At 32.8% G+C, this 11,450-nt stretch overlaps 1 protein-coding gene across 1 annotated transcript in view; it reads right to left on the bottom strand.

The window, feature by feature from the left end:
* Positions 1-11,450, bottom strand: part of Hmcn1 (hemicentin 1) — a 419,231-nt gene that overhangs the window by 147,282 nt on the left and 260,499 nt on the right. Inside the window, exon 36 of the mRNA XM_010635433.2 lies at positions 10,807-10,930. Coding sequence (XP_010633735.1) covers positions 10,807-10,930 — 124 coding nt within the window. The remainder of the gene's footprint in view (positions 1-10,806; positions 10,931-11,450) is intronic.

Raw genomic sequence — 11,450 nt, 5'->3', positions numbered from 1 at the left:
CTCAGTGGAGGAAAGATAGCCTCTTTAATAAATGGTGTTGGAAAAACTGGATGTCAACCTGCCACAGATTAAAATTAGACCCTTATCTTTCACCATGCACTAAATTAAAATCCAAATGGATTAAAGATCTAAATATTAAAACAGAAACATTAAACTTGCTGGAAGGTAAGTTAGGCTGAACTCTGGAAGACATTGGCATAGGAAAAGATTTTATGAACAAATCCTCAGTAGCACGGGAACTAGCAGGTAGAATCAACAACTGGGATCTCATCTTACTAAAAAGCTTCTGTACTTCAAAAGAAACCATCAGCAGAACTAAGAGACAATCTGCAATGTTGGAAAAAATTTTTACCAGCTGTTTCTCAGACAAAGGACTATTATCAAGAATATATAAAGAACTCAAAACAATCAGCCCCTCAAATATAAAGACCTGATTCAAAAATGGGCATCCAAAATGAGACGAAGACTTTTAATCACCTATCTTAAATATATGTTCTTGGAATTACAGAAACCATTTCTAAAAGCCTCAGTGGAAATAGAACAATAATATCTCTCTATATAGAGAATGAATAAAAAGATAATTAAAAAGAAAATAGAAATCCTGGAATTCTAATGTCTTCAATAGCAAGTTCAAGATGGGAAAACACAAAACCATTGAATTTGAAGGCATCTAATTTTAGAAGCAATGATAAAAAATTCATTTTAAAAAGGCAACAGATCATACAAATCTCAGAGAACCCTCTGAGTATTTAAAGACATTTAAAGAGTATTTAAAGACATACTGGTTTAAACTCTCCCAAATTGCAACAAAAACATTAATCTATACACCTAAGAAGGTTAACAGTACACATTGGAACAACTCAAAGAAATCCACACCAGAATACATCAGAATCCCTTCCCCTCAATCCAGCACCAGAGAAGTGACTTATCATGCAAAAACAGTTTTAAAAAATCTCAGGGATCATATAAAAAATGGAATCATGAAGAGAGTGGGATGACATTTGAAATGCAGAAAGAGCATTAGTATTATCTAAGAATCCAGCAAATCTAGCCTTCAAGAATAAAGAAATTAAGACATTCCTAGATAAACAAAAAAAGAGAATTCATTGTTAGCCATATGCTCTAACCAGAAATATTGAAGGAAGTCTTGGAGGCTGAAATGCATTTATACGAATTAATGCATATAAACATAAAAAAGCAATTACATAGATAAATAAAAGGTAGCAAAAATACTTTCTTTTTTCCAATTACTGATTGAAAAGAAAATAGCATAAATCAATAATTTAAGAATTTTTAATGTGTAGATGATTTTAAAAAGATGTAATTTGTGTAACAATGATAGCACAAAATAATGGGAAAAACAAAGGGTCTGTACAGGAGCACAATTTTTATATACTGTTGAAATTAATTTGGTGTTAATTTAAACTGTATTATTATTATTAAGATGCTAAGTTTGATCCTTAAGATAACCTAAGAATACAAATGTAAAGGAAATAAGGCAAATAAAATGGTACACAAGAAAATGTTTACCACAAAAAAGCAGCAATGGGAGAACAGAAAACAAAAAATGGCACAGCGTATATAAAAAGTATATAACAAATGACAGACTTAAATCCTACCATATTAATAATTGTTATATGAATGTAAATGCATTGAATGATTCAATCAAAAAACAGCAATTGAAGAATGAATAAAAAAGTCATGATCCAACTACACATTTAGAAGAGAAGCACTTGCAGTTCAGACACAAACTGGTTGCAAACAAAAGGATAGAAGAAGACACATGATACAAATAATAATCCAAAATAAGCTAGAGAAGCTATACTATAGTAAAAATGTACTTCAAGATAAAGATAGTCACTAGTGACAGGATGTTATGTACTTTTAAGCCTTTTAATGATGCCAAATGTCATTAAGAAGGCAAAATTTATAAATGTAAGAGTACATAACAAAAATTAATAGAATCAAAGAGAGAAACAGACAATTCAGCAATAAATTTGGAGACTTCACTATTCCCTTTTCAATAATAAATAGAACAATTTACAGATAACAGAAGACTTGTACAACACTACAGTTGCACACAGAACACTCCTCTCAACAACAGCAAAAAACACATTCTTCACAAGGAAGCACAAAACATTTTCAGGAATTGTACCTAAGGCATTAGCATGTCTTGTTTAAAAGATTAAAATTATATGACATGTTACACTATTACAATGGAATGAAATTTTGAATTACTAATAAAAAATTGGGGAAAATTAAAAATAGGCAGAAGTTAATTAACATACTTCTAAATAGACTACTGATTAAAGAGGAAGTCACATGAGATGTTAGATAAAAGTTTTTGAGATGAATAGATAAAGCTTATACAGCAAAACTTGTGAGATGCATATAAAGCAGAGCTTAGAGTGACATTTGTAAATGCAAACACCTATATTTTATTTTTATTATTATTTCATTTTTGGTACTGGGGATCGAACTTGAGTCCCTATGCTTGTGAGGCATGCTGCAGAACCACTGAGCTAAATCCCCAGCCCTAAACACCTGTATTTTATAAGTAGATTTCAAATCAATAACCAAACTTCTATCCTAAGAAAGAAGAAATGAGCAAAATTAACTGAAAGCAAATATAGGTGGGAATAAGAAAAATTAGAGCACAGAGAAATAAAAGAACATAGAAAAACAGTGCATAAAAAAACCCAAAAGCTGATTTTTCATAAAGATCATCAAGATAAAAAGACTTTAGCTAAAAGTAGAACATAGAAAAATAAGAGAAAAAATAAGAAAGCCAAAAGCTGATATATCAAAAGAATCATCAAAAGCTGAAGATTTGGCTCAGTGGTGCTGCCTTCTGTGTCGCAAGTGCACGGTTCCAAGTTCAATCCCTACCTCCCCCCAAAATCATCAAGATAGAAAAGACTTTAGCTGGATTAACCAAGACAAACAAAAAAGAAAAGACCAACTAGCTACAATAAAAAAGGAAAGAGATTACTAATGATCTTAATGAAATAAAAAAGGACTATAAAAGAATATTATAAACAATTGCATGTCAACAAATTAGATAACCCAGATGAGATGAAAAGTTCTTAGAACTACTGAAACTCAAGCATAAATTTAAAATCAGAATTAACTTATAATCACAAAGAAATTGAATGAGTAATCAAAACACTTCCCACAAAGAAAATAGTAAGATGACATCACTTTATTAGTGAATCCTATCAAACTTTAAAAAGAATTAACATCAATTCTTCACAAACTTTTCCAAAACAAAAAAGCAAAGGAATACTCCTCTGAGACCTATAAAAATTAACCAGACAGAGATCTTCCATAAAAAGGAAATGTGCATGACAAAAGTCATAAAAAATTATGATTTCTCAAAGAAGCAAAAGCAGCAATATATGAAAAAATGTTCCCATCACCAGTCATTCGAGAGATGCAGATGAAAACAACACTGAGATTTCCACCTCACCCCACAAAGAATGGCTGCTATCTATCAAGAAATCAAACAATACCAAATGTTGGAGGAGTTGTGGAGAAAAAGAAACCCTTCTCCATTGTTGGTGGGAGTGCAGACTGGTGCAACCACTATGGAAATCAATATGGAGATACCTCAAAGAGCTGGGACTAGAGATTCCATTTGACCCAGCCATCCCTCTGCTAGGTATATTTTCAAAAAAATTAAAGGAATCGTATCTTCCTTTTAACTGATTGCTCAGCTCAACATGTCATGTGAACTGAGTTTTTTATGATTTTTTTATTTATTAGTACATTTTCAGTATATAATATTTACATTCCTTGTGGGGCTTTGGCACACCTAAATTAAATATATTATTTCCTTTTTTCATTCACTATTTCTTCACTCAATTCCCCTCTATTCGTATCCCTTGACCTCTTCTTGTTTGTGTTTTTTTTCTTTGTCATGTGCTTGAGGTACAAAATGTTCATTTTAATTGCTGGAGAATGTACATGTACATAACATGTCTTAAGTCTTTTTTATTCCCTTTCTCTTCTCTCTCTCCCCTTCTTCCATTCCTTGATTTTCTTTTCCTGTGAGAAATATCTATCTTCCTACTTCCTGTTATCTCTTAATACAGGGGCGAAGGGAGGGGAGGAACAAGGGAAAAAATGAGAACCAAGAACTGTCATGTAAAGGTACAAGATCCCAATGATGAATGTAACTGTACTGTATACCTAAAATGTACCAATATACTCAATGAGGAAAAAAAAATTATGAGTCAACTGTAATATGAAAAATTACAGCAAATTACAAAACAGATTAAGCACTATGGCTAAGGTGTATGTATCACAGGAAGGCAGGGTTGGCTTAGGATATAAAAATAAATCTATGCACTGTACCATATTAGTAAAATTAAGTATGAAAAATGATCATCTCAGCACAGCTAGAAAAGTCATCTAACAAAATCCAAACTACTCCTGGTTTTTAAAAAAACACTCAATAGTGTAGGATAGAATAAAACTTCTTCACCCTAATTAATCCCATCTTTAGAAAACTTACAGCTAACCCCATATTCAGTGATTAACAGTTTAAGTTTTCCTCCAATACCAGGAACAAGATAAGGACAATATTCCCACTATTTCTATTCAATATTATACTCCGGGTGCTACTCAGGGTAATTAGGAAATAGGAAAAAAAAATGTCATCCAGATCACAAATGTCAACTTCCACAGAAATCATCAAGCAACCAATGAGTTTGACAAGGTTATAAGACATTGGATCAGTAGGATCAATACACAAAAATCATGTATATTTCTATATACTAGCAATAAAAATCTAAAAGTGAAATAAAACTGTTCACTTTACAGTAACATTAAAATATTCATAAAATAAATACTAAAAAATACATTTTACCAGAGTGCAAGACTTTTAAACTAAAAACTCTAAAATACCCCTGAAATAAACTGAAGACATTAAGATCTAAGTAAATAGAAAGAAACCCATGTTTCTTGGAAGGATAAATATTACTGGGGCAATATTCCTTTGACCTGAATATTTTTGTGAGGCTAGGGGATGAATTAGAATTAGGAAGTGGCATTCAGAAATTAAACAGTGGTGAGGATTACTCAACTTTGTAGAAATGAATTTTACACTTCAAAAGGATGTATTTTCTAGTGAATGTATTTTCTATGTGAATTCTATGTGATCTGTATATAAATGATTATCAGTTTAGAATTTTAAATACATAAGAATTGATCAAAGATGAAGGAGCTCCCATAACTGATACACAAAAATCTCATAAAAATACAACAAAGAATTCGATTTGTTGCTCTTTGAATTTCAACATAATTCACAGCTATGGGGGATTAAAAAGCCCAATTGCTTTTTCTACTTCAAAGAGTTAAAGACAAAAATTACAGGTTTTCAAATATAGAGTGGTTTTCATTAATCTTCTCAGCCAGACTTAGCAAATCTAAGGATGATAACTTAGCTGTGACCTCAAAGTAACTGTCACTTAAAACAAATGCTTCGGACATGTTAAGTAACTAAATGTTTAGTAACTAAAAAAGGACAGCTAAAACCAAATGCCTCCCTGGAGGGGATGCTCTTTGGGTGTGGTTACTAGCACACAGGACTGACAGAAACAGCAGACTGAAAATCTACTGATTCTTAAGGGCATTATTTGCCAAAGAAGTTAAAATCCTGCCTATAAAGTTGTATGATTTTTCATTGGCTCAGCTGTAGACAGAGTTCCAATATAAATCAATAAATATAAGAAAAACCTAATTTTTAGATTAAAAAGTAATCATTTCAACTACTTAAATATAGTCTTGAATGTAGAACATTATCCTAGATAAAGCCTCAGTAAAGTAACAGTATCTTCTGTTATAAAATGCCTGCATTCTCCAGGCAGAAAGGTGAATTCCTTCAACGGAATGCATTCATTTCTTTTTCTTCCAAAACCTGCATGTGCATATCATGCCCAAATCACAACATCCTCTTGACACAGTATGTGCTAGACTCTTCTTACTCTTTTAACCACGCAGAGCATGAATCATCTCTTTGTAATCCTGGTTAAGTTTGAATTTGTTAACTGCTCTAAAAATAATTTTGGGAAGTTTATTCTCTTCTGTACATCAAAATTATGGAAGAGTGGTAAATGAAATCAGTCACAACAGAAAGACAGTCTAATAGAGCCCTGAACCAAACGTATTCATTAAAAGGAAAAAGAAGAGAGGGGTGGAGAGGGGAAGGAGGAGGAAAGGACAGCAGGAGGGAGGAAAGAGGGGGAAGGAGGAGGAAGAAGAGAAGCAATTGTTCCTTACAGCATTCCCAAGTCTCCTTTAGGCCATAAGTGAGCTACTACCCAAAACACAGAAGTGAGAGAGAAACTTTTTTTTTTTTAGTGGGTGTTTGCAAATGTTAGCCAAGCAAATACTTTTTAAAAATAAAATAAAAATAATGGGTGCTCTACTAATACTTTTACCAAGTGGGATCAACAGTAAAGGCAGCAGGACTTTAGGTATATTTGCTAAAATGGTGCAGTATAGTTCCAGAAACCAGACATGTGTTTTACCGAAAGTCTTCATGCTACAATTTACGGATTCTGACTAAAAGCCAGGAACCAAATATTTTCATGGGGAGTTTTACACTTAAAACTCACACAATGCCCATGAATATGAGGTATTATCATTATGCTTACTATTTTCAGATGAGTACTGTAAGTTTCAGATAATTAATATCTAAGCTTAGTATCCCATATGCATTAATTGACAATGTAAAAACCAATGTGAAGTCTATTCGTATAGCTGTATTTTACTTCTGGTAGCTTCACCTTGGTTGATTCTTTCCTAGGAAATAATTAGGTGCAGATGAAATGAATGTTTCAGCTATTAGATCTCAAATAGTCATTTGTTTATGGAAACATCTGTGTCACTTGGCAAATATTTGAGGTTTAGATATAATTTCATAGCTTGCTCTGGAGAATAAAAACTTTCAGAATTATGAAACTTTGACGATGAAAAAAGACCACCTACTGAGGCTCCTGCCTTTTAAAATAGACATTTATTTTCTTATGATCATGACTTGGTCTCCTAGTCCAAGAGACCATGCACCCTTAGTTCAGCTATTGGAAACATTCTTTTCCATGATTGAGAAGAATGACAGTATCTAAGATTATTTTAGAAGAAGAGAAAATATTATACAATTAGAATGATAAGTAATTTAGGATTGATTGTTTTGGATGACAACTGTAATGTCTATTTGTTGAATGTGTTACCCGTCTATAAAGACTGAATAAATTAAGTTCTAACATTGATAGAAAAAACTTTTATAAATAACAAAACCTACAAAATATTACAATGTAGAATGGCTTCTGCTGTCTCTAACAGCAGTCTGCTTTGTTGAGTTTAGAATTAACAGACACTTAACAGGCATCTACCACTGAATGAGTCATTTGGTCTTATCCTGAGATGACAGGGCACATAAAACCCTGAGCTCCAAACTTCTGTGAACCACATGATTGTTAAAATGTTAAGATTAAAAAAAAAATTGTTAACATTTGCTTACCTGACCCTGAACACCCCCCTTCCTATGGGCTAGAATAGATAGCTAGGCGAATCTTAAAGGTAAACTCCCCTAACTACAAAGAATTGATATATATATATGGGTTGAAAGTTAACTGTCTTGTGACCATGATTTGTATATCAGTAATGTGAACTGAGAGAATTAAACATAACCACCTGAATGAGATCAAGGCTGTAAAATCATATTTTAAAAAAGGGTTATAACCTAGTGTATCATAGATCCCAGGCAATGCTTTTAGGTGTGATCAACCTTTGCCGACAAAATAAACTTTTCTTATTTTACTTCCATTCTGTGCCTCGCTGTGTGTCACTTATCAATTCCTTCCATAACAAAATGAAAAGTAATTAATGGGTTAGTTAAATAAATTCATTAACAGATAAATAATAACTTCTTCCCTATAGTTTTCATCAAAGTCCTTCTTAATGTCTATCACCAGAAATGTACATAATACTTTGGAACCATTCCAAGAGGGAGCAGTTCTACTCTTATTCCTTATCTTGTAACTTCCATTACTGAACCCTACTACTGATTCAGCCTTTTATGAAAATGAATGAACATATCTACAATAACTGCAAAAATCAAAATAAAAGTATTTCAAAATGTGAACTCTTTAAATCATGCTTTTAATACAGTATTCTTATAGTTTTTCATATTACATTAACTTTCCCTTTTGACCACTGAAGTCATTTTAATGTCTTTCATTATCCAACTTCTTAAAAATTAATATGCTTTCTAAACAGCCCCAATTATCACTGAAATGACTAATACAAATATCGAAGAGGAAAAAGTCAAGTTTGAAGTCCCATGTATCCAAAGTGACACTGCTATCATGAGCGCCAAGAAGAGGTGCAGCCTTCTGTCCAGATTCCAGTCATATGCACTTAGCTGGCCACTTCCTCCAGGAAGTGCTCTAATTGGGAGCAGAAAGCTTGGCAGCAATTTGTACTTTGCACTTGGACTTGGAAACATTTACTGAGATAGAAAAATTCATTTAAATTTATAATATCTAATTATATCTTTATGCCAATATCTTAGACTAGAAGTTCACTTCATCATTTATTCTCCCTGCAGGGAGATGAGTTTTTATTTGGACAAATCCAGGTCATATTAGATGAAACATTGTAAGCTACTACAATATGTGACAATTTATATAAAGAAGATTGTTTTATATGCTCCAACAGATTTGGCAGTTTTTAAAAAAGTTTTAGTGACTAACTTTCTGTTTCTCTTTCTTTTCACATTACTGCAGATGTTTTCCAGATGGCTCTTCTCTTTGATGATTTTCCATGTAGATGTGCACCCTAATTACATCTCTTGCTAACTGACATTTTGTTTCCATATTCAGATCACAGGTTTATAGAGTTGTGTTTTCTTGGTATTAGTATTCTTTTCTATTGTTGTTTTTTACGTGGTGAAATACTTGATTTCTTTCAGACTCTGGTTTTGAGTTATTTGTGACTACATTTACAGGTCTACAAATCAATCTTTAGTGCATGGCTCAGTGTTTCTTTTGATACTGAGGCTCAGTCCACCTACTTTAGAGATGCTGTTTCAGGAGACCTAGGGGGCAGGACTCTGGAAGCTGTGATTTTTGTTTTGTTTTGGTTTGGTTTTTTCCTGTCATTGAGTTTACTGGTACATTTTAGGTATACAGTAGTTACAGTCACCATTGGGATCTTGTACCATTACATGACAGGTCTTGGTTCTCATTTTTTCCCTTTGTCCCTGCCCTCCCTTCACCCCCTCCTACCCTCCCCTTTTACAAACACTTTATTTCCATTTTTTCATTTTCTCATATTTTTTCTTTTCCCTTATTACCTTTCCCCTGCCCATCCCACTTTCCCTACACCTTTAGCTCTTTTCTTCCTATTTCACATTATCGATTATATCATTAGGATCTTATGTACTATTATAGTTTTTCATACCAGAGATTAAAGCTGTGTTTTTAATATGGAAGAAAAAAATTGAGCCTTGGGGAAACAAACTAGGATAGAGAAGAGAAAGTCCAACACATACTTAGATGGAAATAGAAGTCTAAGTAGCTTCTAGAGACCGCTATCAAAGATCACAAGGAAGACACAAGTGATCTTATGAGGAACAAGATAAACTCAAGGTACTGTAATTTAAAGGATAGTATCATCAAACTCTCAACTCCCTAATCATATTGAGCCAATTCTTTTTTTTTCTCTCTCTCTTATTGAGTTTACTGGTACTTTTTAGGTATACAGTACAGTTACATTCATCATTGGGATCTTATACCTTTACATGACAGGTCTTGGTTCTCATTTTTTCCCATACCCCTCCCCTCCCTCAAATGGTTACATTCTGACAACGCTCTTCAAATTAATTACTCAGGGAAAGAATAATAGGCCCTTTTAAGGAGCATAGATTTCATGTGCGTAAATATGGTTAAATGAGGTGTTTTTATTTGGAGAACTGAAGAAAAGAAATTTTTAAAAGAAACACTTAGGGGATTGGTAATAAATCTTAACTTTATGATTAAAATAAAATATGCAAAGAAGCAAATTAGAAGAATGTCATATCTGACTGAATTTCTTTCATCCACTTTCTATTTACTCTTTGCTTTGTTAATACTGTTTTAAAATTCACTATGCACCTGGAATTAAGTTAGGTGCTGTGGGTGCATTATTCTAAGCTCAATTCCTCAGTAAATGTGGAGTGAATGCTGGAAGGACGAAAGGAAGGGAGGTACGTATGTATGGAGGGAGGACTGCATAAGCAGTCACATGAATTAGAGAAAATAAATAATGTGTGCACAGAGATATTGGACAGCTTTATGAAAATATCCTGGCTAAATTAGGAAAGTTGAAGTCTTCAATTCTTGACTTGATTTGATGATCCTTTAGAAATCTAAAGTGCTGTAACACTAGCAACTTGTTCCATTGCCACTAGACTTTTATTAAAGCACAGAGCAGATCTTAAACCAGGATACCATCTAATAATGAAATACTTCTTATAAGTAGGCAACTGAATACAGAAAACTGTCAGATAATTAACAGAATACAGATAATTTAAAATGTAGGATTAGTATTCTTTATGGGGTCCTGCACATCCTGTTTGATAACCTGAAAACTGAAGATCTTAATACTAACAATTAAGATTACAATAAGCTTTATCAAGAGTTTCTCAGGTGAACCAAAACACTCATTTCTTTTATACTGTAATTCAATAAAAATGAGGCCGTCATGTTTTTAAAAAGCCAAAAAATATATTCTTTTGTTGAGATGTGGAAATTACATTACCATGCACATGCAATTGAGTGTGCTGTTGTGTTTCTCCAGCTGCATTGGTAGCCACACATGTGTATCTGCCAGCATCTTCTAACAGGGCCTTGGCAATTTGTAGAACTCGACCAGAAGACTGAATCTAATTGGGAGCAGAAAGCATGGCAGCAATTTGTACTTTGCACTTGGACTTGAAAAAATTCACTGAGATAGAAAAATTCATTTAAATTTATAATATCTATATCTTTATATCTTTATGCCAATATCTTAAATATATCTTGATAGATCAGAGCCAAATCATTTCATTATACATAAGAAAATCAACTAATTTGATTGAAAAGTTTATTTCTTATTCATTGGAAAATACAAAATAAAATAACCTAAGGGCTAGCCTGCTGGTATAGTCATAAAACTCCACTGACTAAAACACTTTCACACTACGAAGAGTGTGATGAAAATTTAAGCCATCTGAAAAACATGGCCACATTTACATAACACTTCATAAATAGTTTAAAACAACAGTCTTTTTGATTAAATTGTCATGGGGTCCACAAAAACAATAAAGTTTACAGAATACGAATAATGAAAATGCAGATAAATCTTCCTGTTTTTCCTTATTTTCCTTTTAGGTGCACTGCAACTGACTTCCACCATTTTTTTTT

Source organism: Fukomys damarensis, unplaced genomic scaffold, assembly GCF_012274545.1.
Source record: "Fukomys damarensis isolate Sample0158 unplaced genomic scaffold, DMR_v1.0_HiC HiC_scaffold_11, whole genome shotgun sequence".
Lineage (NCBI taxonomy): Eukaryota > Metazoa > Chordata > Mammalia > Rodentia > Bathyergidae > Fukomys > Fukomys damarensis.
Note: the sequence above shows the minus strand (reverse complement) of the source record. Positions and strands in the feature narration are given on the sequence as shown.